The 15,342-nt window shown below is 42.3% G+C and overlaps 1 protein-coding gene across 2 annotated transcripts in view; it reads left to right on the forward strand.

Annotated features, from left to right (window-relative positions):
* Window positions 1-406: 406 nt before the first annotated feature.
* Window positions 407-15,342, forward strand: part of PLPP4 (phospholipid phosphatase 4) — a 46,323-nt gene continuing 31,387 nt past the window's right edge. For both annotated transcript variants that reach the window (XM_058028675.1, XM_058028676.1), the window contains exon 1: window positions 407-544. In XM_058028675.1, the coding sequence (XP_057884658.1) occupies window positions 489-544 (56 nt within the window). In that variant the 5' untranslated portion in view covers window positions 407-488. The remainder of the gene's footprint in view (window positions 545-15,342) is intronic.

Raw genomic sequence — 15,342 nt, forward strand, 5'->3', positions numbered from 1 at the left:
TGAAAGGGGCACAAAAATCGCTCTCACGGCGCCCCTTCCCCGCGTTGGGCTGTGGCGCAGGGCGGCCCCGAAGGGCGGGCGGGACGGAGCGGGCTCGGCTCCGGCTGCGGCTCCGCTCGGCAGCGCCGCGGGGGCGGGCGGGAAGGCGGGCAGGGGAAATCCCCAGGATCCCCGGGACCCTCCCCCGAGCGGGGACACCGCGTTAGTCACCGGGACCCTCCCCCCGAGCGGGGACACCGCGTTAGTCACCGGCACCGTCACCGGGACCCTCCCCCGGCGCTGGGCTCCGCCGCGCCGGCGCCGCGCCCCTCACAGCGCGGAGGCCGCGGTGCCCTCAGAGCGCGGCGGCCGCGGGATGGCGGGGCCGGAGCCGCGCCCGGCCGGGCTCTGCGCGGGGCCCCGGCGCTCCGGGACCGGCGGCCTCGGGCGGCCCCGCTGCCTCCGGGCGTGAGAGGCGGCGGAGGGGGCTGCGGAGCGCCGGCCCCACCATGCGGGAGCTGGCGATCGAGATCGGCATACGGGTGCTGCTCTTCGGGGTCTTCGTGTGAGTAGCGCCGGGCGGGCGGCGGCACCGCGGCAACTTTGCTCCGGGGCTGGCTGTCAGCCGGGTGCCGCGGGCAGGGCGGGATGGAGGTGCGGGATGGAGGTGCGGGGCTCGCCCGGTGGGCTCCGGCCATCTCTCGGGAGCCCGAGCTGCTGCCGGTGTTCTCTCTGGGATGCTCGGGGGTGGAATATTTCGCCCAGGTGAGTCTTTGAGGGAACTCTCCCAGCTGCGGCGTTTTGCCGAAGAGCCGAGTGGAATTTTTCTTGGAGAAGCTGCTGTTTGTGGGAGAAGTGTGCAGAAAGCGACCAGCCAGAACAGTGCAGCCTCAGAGGTGCTGGTGGGTTTGTTGCGGTCTGCGGGGTGAAGTCTCACCTGGCGGGGCTGTGGATGCGCTCCCACAGCCGGGTCTGGCAGCAGCGGCAGCGCCGGGGCCGAGCGGGGACCGCGGGCTGAGCGGGAGCTGGAACGTGTGAGAAAGGGTTTGGGAGCTTCTCCGCACGCTCTTGGGCAGGGAGGAAAGTCATGAAAATCTGCTTGTTGAAAGATGTGCAGCTGTCGCTGCAGGACCATTCTTTCCCTCAGCCTTTTTCTGGAGAAAGCAGTTATGCATCCTTTTCCTTTGAGTATTTCAGCCCTTTCTTTCATGCAGTTTGCGTTCTGCGTGCATTTGAACAATGAAAAGTTCCAGGCTATATAAGTTTGCATTTCCATTGCTTAATGTTTAAAGATGAGTGTTCCCAGTCTTTGTGGTCTCTCAGGAGCATCACAGAACCGGGATCAGATTCTGCTGTTTGCTCGTTTGTTTTCCTGAGGATGGATGCTGCTGGTCACAGGTGCAGGCAGGGTAGGACATCTGTTAAGCTGTGATATTGAGTTAGACCCGGCGACACTGAATGCTTTGATGAGTCCTTTCTGAACCTCTCATGGTTAATTAATAACTTGTCCAATTTACTGGTGTTTGATTTTTTTTCCCCCTCGGTGCTCATTTCTCTTGAATATTGAGGCAAATCTTTTGATTTGCAACAAAACCCTGTGAGGTGCCTTTGATATCTGTCAGTTCAGTTGCATCTCACTCTGCAAGTAGACCTGTTCCTGTCAACAGAACTCCTTTCTGGAATACATGGAATTACAGGGTGAGCAAAGACCTCAGAGGCTGATGCTACATCAGAACCTTTCAATTCTTTATGATCGTGTGTGTAATTCATCACCTGCACCACCCCTGTAGGAGATCCCTACATGTAACTTATTACTATGATATGGAAATCACGAGCCATCATAATCAGTCATTTCTTGGTTGTGCTTCTCTTCTGTCTTTATTTTCTCTTTAAAAGACTCCATTATTTTCACCACTCTTTTTGCCTTGGTTCCTAAATCCTCTGAGGAGGGGTTGTTAACAGAAAAGCTCTTGGTAGAGTCACCCTAATGGCAAATGCATGTGGAAGAATTTCTCATATTTTCACACAGCTCAGCTCCTGCCTCCTTGGGATTCTGGGGAATAATTCTGGTATTTCAATAGGTCATTCAGAGCTTTCATTGACATCTGAAAGTGATGGGCACAGTAGTGTTCCAAATTCAGGTCAGTGTTTAGTTTCATGAACAACTGCACTTTATTTGCTGGTCATGGTTGCAAGAATACAATCTCTAGGCAGACCAAAAGAAAAGACCTTTCCTGTTCAGACAATATTAGCACAGAAATGATCTTTTGCTATTGCAATAGTACTTCGTAGCTCTCTCAGTTTTCTAAAGTGGCAATTACATTTTGAAACTTTTCTGCTGCAGAGGTTTAAACACTCTGTTTCCTGTGGTTTTACAGCCAGCCAGTGCAAAGGTTTTTATGGAGCATTGAGTTCAGTGGAATATCTTTTCAGGAGGGAACATTCACTGGTGAAATTGGAAACCCTGGGACTGGAATCTGCTCTGCTGCAGAGGAGATTTCTAGGAATGGAAAGGCTGCACAGGTTCCACTCCCTGGGAGAGGAGTGCCATTAGCAGAAATGAGCTGGGGCTGAGCTCATCCCTGTGCTGAGTGCCAGGAAATGAGGAGCTGGACAGGAGAGGAGCTCTTTCTGAAAAGGTCTGGATGGCTTTGTGTCATTACCAGCCCTTGCAGTGTCAGAAGCCTCCTGACCTTGAAGGGAATGGTTCCACAGCAATTTGAGAGTTCTGAAGCATCTGTGCCTCCCAGATGTCTTTGGGCTTCAACCTAACAGCTCATGTCACTCACAGCAATAGACTGGCATGTTTTGTACCACAGAAAGCACAAGAAAAAGGTGCACATTCCACTCTGGAGCTTTGCTTGGTAATAAATGTCATTTCATAAAAATGGAGGTGTGAAAACTTCTGTTGATGATTGCTGAAATTGAATGTATTGCCAATTTCAATGTTATTTTAGATCAAGAACAACCATGTTTTCTATGTTTAAGACTGGCAATCTTTTTTCCCTCCAGTTGCCATAATTATCAACATCAGTCATTCCATCAAAGGCAGAAACCTGTACTTGTTATATAAGATCTCTTCCATCCTGCAGATGGGCACCCTTAGAAGCAATGCACATTTTTGGTAGTTGAGTATTGATTTGGTTGAATTCAGCAGCCATTTAGGGAGGATAAGGATAACAACTGACTCAGTTCTAGGTGTTGTGTTCGTGGCAATTGCTGAGAGCTCATTTAGCAATTAAAGACCAGATTAGGTATTGAAATTTAGCAACTCAAGCTTCTCTGCCCTCACAGAGATCTGTGCTAAAGGGCATTTTAGCCCTCAGGATTCAGTGGTATTGAAGGAGGGATTAGTTAAGAGAGATTTATAAGAAGGACTGTGTCTGCCTGAAACTGAGACGCAGGAGTTTAAAAAAAAAAAAGACAACAAACCCAAACTCCAAACAGCAATGAGTCCAAACCCAAAACCAAGTGATTGCAACAAAAAGAAGCCACCTAAATACAAACTTTGCTGCAAAGTTAAATAGGTATTCTTTGAGTACCTTCAGCAAAATAGCTTTCAAGCTGCAAGTTACAAACTGCAAGGATAGTGATATTTCTGTTCTGCTCCACAGTTTCTCCCAGTTTCTTAATTATCAAATTAATTTTTAGCTTTCAAAATATTTGTCCTTGCACCTTTTGATTGGGCTGACGTGATCTGATGGAACCTGGGTGGTTTGTTAATTACAAGGGGAAGAAAATTCTCATGCTATAACTTGACTATTACTTTATGAACTTTCAAATATTTTCCAATCAAATCTGGACTTTGATCAATTGCCGCCTCAAATTTTTGTTTAGGTTTTTACTTATTAAGGAATATTTGTGAGTACAGAACTGAGTTTTATTTTTAAAGTGAGGTTTTCATGTAAACTCTCAGAAGCAGAAGTGGTCTGTTGTTTAATATACCAGCCATGAGGATGTACTGTTTACAGGAAAAATCCAATGCTAATTTGAAGAATGATTGAATTAGGGTCTTGCAGCTCTGTTTTCCTTCATTTTTGTACTTATTTCTATGACTTGGAGCATCTTAAAATGCCTGATTAATGCTAAAACATGTTAAAAATGACCAAACTTTCATCTCCATGTGTGCAGTGGCATTTGTCACTTACAGGCTGCTTGAAGAAAGCAAATGGTTTTGCCTGACTTGCTTTTATTCAGATAAGCCAATTATAAAAGGATTTGTGAGCTAGTCTGATAGTTTTACACAGGAGTGTTGCCCTTAAAACAAAGTTTTTCATCTGTCCTAAAATGAATTTACTGAGTGGTAGCTCAGAGTGAGCCTGAGGGGTGTCTTTATTTGTTAGTGTTCTGTTTTAGGTGTTTTCTAGGAGGAAAACTTTTTGCATCTGTTTCAGAAGTTTTAGAAGACCCCAGTGATTCCTCCTGGCAGGGAGAGAGGATTTGTGTGTGTTGTTGTACATTTAACCCAAGGACTTGTCAGCAGCACGTCAATGATGTTTAGAGAGCTAATTGATTAAAAAGGCAAAGTCTTTCAAGGATTGCTCCATCAAACCTCGAGCTCTTCAGTGCATGTGATGTGATTAAAATATAAATGTCATTCGGAGTAATTGGATATCTCCCCCACAGCAGAGTCTCATTAGCAGCCTCCCTTGGGAATAAATGTTTATCTGCAGGCTAATATACAGATATATAATGCACACGTGTGAGTTTCCAGCACTGAGCAATGCTGACATCCTCTGTGTGTGTGCCACGTTCAGTTGCTGGTGTAAGTAAATAAAAGCTGTTTCTGCGCCTCTTGTGTTTCTTACAAGTTTACAGTATTAATATTTTAATCAAGTTATGAATATGCATGAAATAATTTGGTGTGCAAAGCTCTTTCAAGTCGCTTTCTTTGTCAGGGGATGTTGTCTTCTGGATATCCTGCATGTGTTGCCTTTAGAAATGATACTGTGTATTGTCTTGTTAACACAGCCAGGAAATCAATTACCCGAGGAAATTCCTCAGTGCTGCACTCCTGCACTGCTCTTCTCCCAAACTGGGTTTGCCTTTTATCTCTCCTGTGGATGGGAGTTTTGGAGGACAGACTGAGCTGAAAATTGTGACTGCAGGTGGCAAAAACAAGATGGTTTTGAGAAGAAATCACCAGAATGAGACATTAAGATTTATTTTCTCATTCTGACTCAAATGCTGTGAATTTACACCAATCCGTTGGACCAAGAACTCAATGCCCCCCTTAAGCCTTGGCTCTCTAGTGAATGTTTCAAAGTAGGTATTTGGCCACTTCTTACTGGTTTGTGCCCTCTGTTCTCAATTTTAATATCCCATAAATCTGACTCTGTTTGGAACCTGATCTTTGGCTTCTGATCCTCAGTCTTGAACTTAATTTCTTAATTTCTTTCATTTCTCATCAAGAAAACAAGGGCAATCCTTCTTTTTCTCACCCTAATCCTTTAGTTAATTGATAAATTCTTTGTCATGAGGTAGCCAAGCACATTGAACAGTCTTGGAGCTTTTTCAGCGTTAGTTTCACAAACAGTAATGACAATAGGAAATGAAAACATCAATAAGCTTGCTAACCTGCTTTAAAACAGGTGCATCGTTGTAAGCTGTAATTTACATGTGATTAAAGTGAGGGAAATGTTTGTTTTGTGGTGCAGGTTGAAGTTTAATTCACTGAGTAGGGTTAATGAAGAGGAAAGGGCAAGACCTGCTGTAGAAAAGAGCTTTTCTGGTGTCTGGGATCTGAGAGCACCTCTCAGAGGTTGCATATTGAGCAGCAGATTTGTTCCAGTGCTCAGCAGAGTCAGTCACACCTTTGAAGGGATGGGAGAGCTGGAATGGATCTCCTGATATGCCACAAAGTCAGCTGAATTTGAACTTTGCTCTGTGTCCTGCACAGGTTACTGTGAAAACACAAAGCCCTAAATACCAATAATACCTGGTGTCACAGGAGGAACAGAACAAAATGTGAGTGTGCCTGCCCTGTGTGTGAGTTACCAGGGAGCTCACAGGAACCTTGGGGCTGTTTTGGGTTTTGGGGGCAGGGGGCTGCAGGGGTGGCTGTGATGATCTGATCTCAGTCTGCATTCCCCATCCCCTGTACCACTGCAAGGGAAGAGGGAGAAAAAATTCCACATTAAGCTTGGGGAAAGGGGTGGGAAGATGTTTTAAGGCTTAGGTATTATTTTCTCATTTTCCTGCTCTGACTAGACTAGTTTCTTTCAGTCAAGTCTGTTTTTCCCATGACAGTAACTGCTGAGAGCTCTCTGCCTGCTCTCACTCTGACCCAGGTGCCTTTCAGTGAATTTTCTCTCCCCCACCTAGCTGAGGAGGGGAGTGATGAAGCAGCATCCACTCAGAGCCATCCTGCTGTTCAGCTGCTTGGTGTTTCAGCCAGCTGATTCTTCTGATTCCATTGTTCTGTGCTTTATTTATTGGAGTAGGGTAGGATTTTACTGACTTTGATAACAGTTATTCAGGAGAAATTGTACCTACCTGTCTTTCTGTGCAGACTCTGGTCTGAGCAAAAGACAGATTATTTTTACAGACTGTTGTATCAATGCTTCTAGATTGTGGAGCTGAATTATTTCATTTGTGTTTCCTGAGTGTGGAGGAAAGAGGGAGTGAAAGAAGGGGATTTAATGGCAGGAATCGTAATTGTCCTGCTAACAGGATGGGATTTACAGTGGATATCCATGGCTAAACTCCCAGCTGAATACATGCTAAAAGAGGATCTTATTGTAAATGCCAAAGCATCTGCTCCAGATTTTTTGAGGAGTAAATGGTGACTTTGTGTCTCTTGTTGAATCTTGTTGTTGAATCCCATTTACTCACAGGCTTGGGCACTTTGTGTTTATTTGCTTCTAGCCTGATTGAGGATCTTTCATAGGGAGAATGCTACTGATAGGCTTCCTGGGGGGAAAATTTGCCTTTAATAATTTGATTCTTATACTTTGATCTAAGCACAGTTAAGACAGGGCACAACTGTGGTTCTTATGGGAAAGAATTTAATAAAAATTATAGTCTTACTGCTGAGAATGTACTCATATCTGGCACAGTAAATCAAGATCTTTATGGTCTCCCAATCTGTCAGTGACTTTGAAAAGCCAGTACTTGGAAAGAGCTGGCAGAATTATTGATGCTAAAAATGAATGAAGGATAATATTTAGTGTGTCTTGTAACTTTTTGTGTAGTGAGGACTGTGCTGGTACTGAACAGGGGATGCCTGAGTGCTGCATTATCATTAGGAGGGAATGAGGGAGGGACAGAGATGAGATAACTGGGAGGGGGAGCTTTTGTCACACAGAGAAACTCAGCATGGTTGTGAATTTACCCCAACTTTCCCTTTGGGTCTGAACATACTCAATAGTGTGTGACATGCAGATATGAAAAAAAGGGAAAAAAAAGAAACTTTACCAGACTCATCTCCATCAATTTGCTGTGAAGCTGTGTAGTTGTGCAGGGAACTGTGGAGAGTTTGACTGAAAACAGTTTGAGAAGTAATCAAAATAAGCATTAAAAACATCAAGAGGAAAATTTTGACTGTCTGCAGTGTGTTTGGGTTCATTATTCAGGCATGTACTTAGTTAATTTAAGCCTGTAATATGAATTCTGTTTTTCACTTTAGGATGATGTACAGCTGCCAGCTTTGACACTTCTAATGGCTGCACAACTCATTATTTTGTTTTCCTCTCCTTTCTCCTCCCCAAACACACACATTAAATGGCCTTTGTGAAATATCTTGTATCATAGGGTAAATTTATAAAAACAGAGGATAGAGGCAACAGCTAACACCATAAATAATTTTTTTTAGTAAATAAACTAAGAATAATGCAATGAAAGCAGGAGCCAAAAGTTTTCACTAGGCTGTTATTGGTTATTTCTATTTAAATTTAAATTGGTTATTTCTATTTAAAACTCCCACTGTTGGTTATTTCTGGTACATTTCTGGATGGCCTGAAGAGTTGCACCTTGACACAACAAGCAGCAACTCTGACCTCCTTGCCTTGTTTTCCAAGGGCAGCCCTGCTCCATGTGAGCGGGGATCACAAGGGCTGAGCAGCTCAATGCCAAAGCAAAGTTGGTTTTGTTTCACAATGGTTTCTTTTATACTCTGCTGACCAGAAGGCAAAGCTGCAAAGATCACTGTCATATTTTCTGAAAAATCCCCTTGCCCAGGCTTTTTCTCCTGGGAAGCTGAGAAGCCTCAGAAAAAGGAAAACAATATTATCTCATTTGCTTCTCCTGTGTTTTGCTGCTTTGGAATGTGGCTGGAGATTATTTACCCACAGGTGATTGTTTCCTTGGTTTCATGTGAATTGTTTTGACTTAATGACCAATCAGTGCCAAGCTGTGTCAAGGCTCTGGAGAGAGTCATGGGTTTATTAATAATCTTTTAGCATTCTGTAAGTATCTTTCTGTATTCTTTAGTACAGTTTAGTATACCATTCTTTTTTATAATGTAGAATCATAAAATAATGAATTAGCCTTCTGAGAACATGGAATCCGATTCATCATTCCTTCCTGCCACAGGGCACCCCGAAAATACAAGAGATCACTTCCAATATTAAGTCAAGGAAAGTTGTGAAAATTAAAAACAAGTCAAAATACCTGACTTAGACTCATTTTGCAGCAATTTTTTTTTTCATGGCTCAGTATAGTCACTCCTGTCTCCTGCTCTTCTGATCAAAGCTGCAGTGCTGCATGACCAACTGTTCCCTCTTTGTTCCTTCCACTTCCAAACATCCCACTCCTGTGAGGAAGATATGATGCTGAGAATGCTGCATTGAAGCTAATTAAGTACTCTAAGGCCTGGAAACCCTTTTATTCCCATGGAATGGGAGTTTACTAGATTCACAATAATGATGCTTAATGATATTTAGCTCCACTTGCTAGCAAAGGCTCAGCCCCTAACAAGGACAATGCATGGACTGGAAGTTTTTGGAATCTCTCAGGTGCACAAGAACAACTTCCTAGCTGTGTTAACCTCTTGTTGTTGTGCTGTTCTTGCATGCTCAGATAATCCTTTCCCTTTCCTCCCTGTCACAGGATGGCAATTTTTTACTTAGAGAGAATTCAAATGCTGAGAAAACAGGGACAATATAATTGAAGTGCAAAGAAACCCAACATTAGCTTCTAAAACTCCTCTCCAGGCTGTTCTTTCTTTTTCAGCATTGTGAAAAGATTGTTGGTTTGCTCTTTCATATTATGTATTCTAAGTATATATCTCATTTACGTGTGATTTCATAAGCTGCAGGACTCCAGTTGTGAGCCTGCATTGTTTTTAGTTTGAGATCTGAGCTCTAAAGTGAGCCCAGGCTCCACAGCTGCTGCCTCCTTGCTGGTGCAGTGTTGGCTGCAAGGAGGAGAGGCCATTCATCTTTGGAAAAAGTTCTACCCTGATATAAATCTGTAAAATCAGTGGATATGTCAGGCAGATCTGGGAAACCTAAGGCTGAAGGAAAATACTGGAAACTCTTTTTTTAGAACTTCAGGGAAATATGACAGCTGTGGTAATGTGTGTGTGTGTTTTAAAACCACATCAGAATTTATTTTCCATCTTTTCTTAATCAAAATGATTTCTTGTATATCTGAAGGGCTAATGGAGGCATATGTGCTAATTAAATGTCACACTGCAATTGCTAGCTAATGTAAAGTATTCAGAAATATTTTCCATCAAGTCATTCTGATTCATCTGAAGCTAAAGCTACCCTCCAGAACCAATCCTCTATTTGCCAGTGACATTAAGTAATAACCCCAAAAATATTGCCCATGCCCTTTGTCTTTATCAGTCCCAATAAAGCTCTATATGGGGATTTCAAATTGTTAATCAGAAATAGTAGGTGTAAATGCTGCATGGCATTGTACTGGAAAATAAAAAGTTTTTAGCTTTTAAAAAGGGATAATTTATTGATACTGATGTTTCTGTGCCAGTGTGAGTGCACAGTACTTAATTGGTTGTAGTGCAGTTAAAAAATGATATTTACAGTAACACATTTCCATGAAAGTCTGTGAGAAGCAATAAAACATTAGGTCTGTTTGATGGGAACACCTCATTTGCATTCAGTACCTAGTGCAATATAAATTAGGATATATATTTAAAATTATAATATATATTTAAAATTAACTCTTTCCTTTGGTTTCTCTGGAGAAGTTAAAGCTGTTGCTGGGTGTTTGTCAGCTGTGCCTACTTGCCATGTGTAGTTAATAAAGTCCAGTTAGTAAACAAACTGCAGAATTCAGAGTTACTGACACTGGAATGGTTTGCCCAACCTTGCTTTGTAAAGTCACATTAAGAAACATCAAATCTCTTGACACCCAGTGTTGTGCCTTAACTACAGAGAACATTTCTATCAAAGTAGAGTTTATATTATTGAAGTTATATTTTTAATTCATGCCAGCTTCTCCCTTGCTCATCATTCATAATTGAGTCTTGGCCAGGTGTATTGGAACCCTTCTTGATGGCTGAGGAGCTGTGGATTTCCCAAATTACTTTAGATATGAAATGGCTCAGATCTCTTTGCTTGTGCTAACCTCTGAGCTGGCACAAAGCTGTCTCATCGTGCTGGTACCCACAGGCAGCAGCATTTCAGAGGCTGTATTGCTCCAGCTCCTTGGAGAGCAGAATCAGGGTGATAAACCACAGGCTTTGCTTCCTATCTCCCCTCATCACTGTCCCCTCTCCTTCAGTTTTGTTAATTTTATGTGCCAGCCGCAGAACTTTTCAGGCTTTTCATATTTTCTCAGTTTTTGCAGGAATTTGTAAAAGAACATCTAAGAATTTATGGAGTTTTTTTTTTCATAATATTATTTTTAGGCAGAAAACAAACCTAGCTTTTCTCATGGCTTGAGAATCAGTTATCTCTCCAGGTACATCAAATAACATGACATGAATGCTTTCCCCACTATTAGTGTGTTTCAGAAAGGGAAAATATTGAAGTCTTGAATTCAAATGTGAGCCAAGGTGAGTGAAGAGTGTTCAGTGCTGATGCAAACTCTGGGCTCTCTCTCAGCCTGGATCACTTGTGGGAAGCCCCTAAAGCAAACCTGAGCTATGAATTGTGCACAGCCTCTGTAATTAGGGCAACTATTACCAACTTCAGCACCACTGACACCACTCTCAGCTTTGCAGAACAGCTGATTGCACAATTGAACATGGCAGGCACACCAGGCAAGCTTTCACTACTAGCTGTGAGACCCAGTTTGGGGAATACTGGAGGAAATATCCTTGTAGAAACATGCAAAATGGAGTTCCAGGAGTCCCAGTTAACCTGTGGTTTTGGGAGAGGCAGCCGTGTTTGTTCACACAGAGTTCTGCAGGCAGGGAATGGTGGTCAGGGCCAAATTTATTCCCCACAAGCCCCCAGAGGTGATTTATAAGTGAAGTTGATGAACATCTGTTATCTTTTTGTTGTTTGCCCCAGTGGGGACATGCAGACAGAGCCATTTGAGGATAAAATCTGTTTATCAAGAGATGAAGCTTAGAAAAGAGGAGGGACATTCATGGGGTGTCTGGGATGAAAATCTGGGTGTCACAATGCCAAGTTTCTTTCATTCTCTACTTTGCCATCCTATGTGTACTGCTCTGTCCTCTCAGTTATTTTCACTTGGTATTTAGGACAAGATTTGTCTGTGAGACAAAAAGTAAGAGGCAAAAACCCTCAATTTCCCCCTTCTCCTACCAACCAACCAACCCCTCTTCAGCTGATGCTCAGGACCAGACAGAAATTTAAACTTTGGTGTGGTTCATGCAGCTGAGGGCCAGGCAGTGGTGGAAACAATAAGCTGAGGTGCCACACAATATCCTGCTGCTGCTTATGGGGATGAAAACCGCTGTGGAAACTCAGGTCAAAACCTCTGTGAAGATATTTATGCTCTGTTTGATTCCTCCACTATCAGTGAATGGTTTCATAAAAAGATAACCCCCAGTTGTTAGCCCACAACATCACAAACCTGCTTTTAGTGAGCTGTTACCTGGCTCTGGCTGGGATGTGGTGCTGGCATGAAATGATCCTGAAGGGCTGCACGCTGTGAAATGGAAATGAAGTTAATGTACCTCGAAGAGCTGGGAAAGAGCAGCGTTTTTACTCTGTGCTGCCATGGCCAAAGCAACCCCAGGGACTGGGGCACCTGTTGCTCATTGATGTTTTTAATGGAGTTTGAGCTCCTCTTTCCCTTTGAAAGTCACAGCTAAAGGCTCTCCAAGTTAATGGAAATGCTTTTATGCCTTAAAGACTTCATCAGACTGAAGTGTTTGAAATCTTGCTTGCTAAGCTGTTAAAAGTGTTGGGTGAATATGTAAAAAGGAAAAAAAGGCCAAAAAGCTAAGATAAAATTTTTCTGTACTAAAACAAAGGAAGTTTTTTGGCCCACCAGGGGACACTTCCACGGCTGAGGTTGTACTTTGGGCCATAACACAAAAGGATCAAAACCAGTTTTCTCTGTCCAAGGCCTGCACTCATTTCTCATCACATCTAGTCCTTAAAACAAACTTGAGCTGACTTTTGAATAGTGATAGACTGCACTTCTGGTTGGGACAAAGGAACAGAAATCCAAATGTCAGGAAACTTAGAAGCCAGTGTGTCCTCATGATTGTTTAATAGAGCACAAAGGGAATTGCCTTCAAGCTAGTGAAATCTCATATCCACTCACCCATTGGTGATGCTTCACAAAAGAAGAGAATTGTTCTCTTATGAGTCTTGGCATAAAAATTTAATTAGCAGTTGAGCTCTTTGGGAAGATAAAAAAAAAGTTATTTCTTTTTTTACAGTCTCTCTCCTTTAACTGTTTACTTTCTATTTCTGTATTCTTTCCAGAGACATCTGCTGCCTTCTGCAGCTATATTTTTTCTCCTTCACCAGTGATTCTGAAATTATTTTGCCCAGTTTCAGAAAACTTTTTTGTTTGTTTGTTTTCTGGGGGTTTTTTTGCATTATGTTGCACTAAATTTGAACACAGTTTTGGGAAGGTATTCAGAACACAAGTCAAAGTAATAGATGAAAACTTAATCAGACTTAATATATAGTGGATACAGAACTGCTGCTGTTGCATAAAATAATAATAATTGCAGTCATTGATGGATTTGTTGAAATTAATCATTCCATATATGAGTACAGATGAGTATATATTAATATATATTAATCCAAAAAATCAGTCCTCACCTGAATTCAGATCCTATTTATGTTATTTATTACATTTTCATCTCTTTAGCGTGAGTTATTTTGCTCTTAAAGGCATTAAATCTTATGACAGTATGTATCTGCAGTGTCCCAGTGTGTTTCCTGTGAGACCTGAATTTGATTTTTAAAAAATTCCTCCGATTGAAACAAAAATAGTTTCAACTTTGTTACATCATGAGGGGCAGAAAACAGAAGATCAAGAAGAGCCCCAAACCTTTAACTCTGGCGGCATTTGTTCACAATGTCAAATGTCCTAACATCAAATTAATTAGATTTCTGATCCAATGTGACAAATTCTCCAGAAGTGCACTGGTGTGTTGTGATCACCTTGAAGCTCAGATGTTTGTATGTGGTTTGTTCTCTGCAGTTACCAGAAATACTTCAAATAATAAACTTTGGGACTCTCTTAATTGAAATTGTAACCAAACCTGCTTGCATTATCTAGGAGTTGACCTTTATTTTTCCTGTTGAAAACTAGAAAATGAATTGTTCTTATGGGTGATATGGAGCTGTTCTTTAGAAATGTTTCCTATTTTCATGTCTTGCACAAGCCATTGTCTTTTAAACTTCAAAAAGCTTTGTTTTCAGTTTGAAAACACTGAAACAAATTGTTTTGACACTTCTGAAGTTCACCTTCCTTGGGAGAGCAGGCTCAGACTCTGGGCAGGAGAAGCTGAGCACAACAGCAAATATTCCCCTTGCAAAACCAGACTCCTTAAGCTCCCAGAACAATCTTGTTGTCCATGTAGGCCAGCACAGGAAACAGAAATATTGTTAAAAGTGACAAGGCTGTGTTTGACCTTCTTTGGTCCTTAAATTTGGTTGTTTTCCTTTAGGAAAATATCACTGGAGGAGTTCTGGGGACAGCCAAAGGTGACGCAGAGACTCCATCATCACAAGGCATGAAAAGACACTGGATTATTAGAAATCTGCAGTTCTTACAGAAACAATGGTGGATTTAAGACCTGATTGGCCTTTAGGAATCCTCTCTCACACTCTTGGTGAATAGCACACTGGAGAACCATATCTATAAACAATGGTTACAGAAAGAGAGATAATCATTGCGTGAATTCTTTCCTCTGAAGTTTCCCACAGCTTCCAGGATTTTCCTGGGAGAGCCATGTCTCTGTTCAGAGGATGTGTAATTACTGCAGGAAAGGAGAGGCAGAAGAGGTCAGGGAGTCTGAGTGTGCTCAGGTGAAGGGGTCAGAGAAGGGTTTGGGGTGGAAAAGACCTTTAAAGGTGTCCTACTTCCTCTCCCTGCCATGGGCAGAGGCAGTGGTTTGCTCCTCTTGAGGAAATTGCTGACCCAGCTGGGTTTTTTGAGGTTTCTCTTCCCTGGGGAGAGCTGCATGTGTGAGTATGGTTTAATTTCACTCTGCTCTGCAAATTGCTTTGGGCTTTTTCTCTTTACAAAGTCACCTGATGTAAAACCTGGGTTTGGAGAGGTTTAAAACCCTTGGCTTTGGAAAACTTCCAGTAAATAAAGCTTTGGGCTGCTACACCTCTGAGTTCTGGCTCTGGTTTATCAGGTGAGATCAACCTGCAGAAAACTCCCTGTGTGCTCCCTCAGCACCCATCCCTTGAGCCCTGATAACCCAGACCTGAAATGAGCAGTGAAAAGCAAAAGCCAAACTTCCCAGGGTGTCTGATATTAATTCAAAGCCCAGAAAAGTTAAATAGCACTGAAGAGCTCTGTGGAAAAAGGAGGATGGTTTAAATGAAGTGAGACAATTTAGGTAGTCATGAGGAGCTTCTGAAACTTCCAGCTGCATCCACAGATCACAATTCTTGCTTTTTCTTTCAGTGCGTGACAAAAGATACCCACAGCAATTACTATCTACAGAACAATGGGACCTCAACATTTTATTTTGATGCCCTTAATTGCAAAATAACATAATTACAGAATGATGAGGTTTTTTAGTGTGTTTGTTTGGGTGGATTGTTTTTGGTTTTCTGGATTTTTTTTTGGTTTTCTGTTCTTTTGGGTTTTTTTGCTTTGTAAGAGGGCTAATAGACACAATAACAAAATGAAAAATGTTTTGATAGAATGAGACATTTCTAGTAGACTTAGATTCTTCTTAAGCTTGACAGCCCATCCTGTTTTAGGAGTAAGTCTCTTTTGGAGATATTCTCTAAGTTATCTCTTTTTTCTATCAGTGGAAGAAATTTTCTGGGCTGCTTC

Source organism: Melospiza georgiana, chromosome 8 (assembly GCF_028018845.1).
Source record: "Melospiza georgiana isolate bMelGeo1 chromosome 8, bMelGeo1.pri, whole genome shotgun sequence".
NCBI lineage: Eukaryota > Metazoa > Chordata > Aves > Passeriformes > Passerellidae > Melospiza > Melospiza georgiana.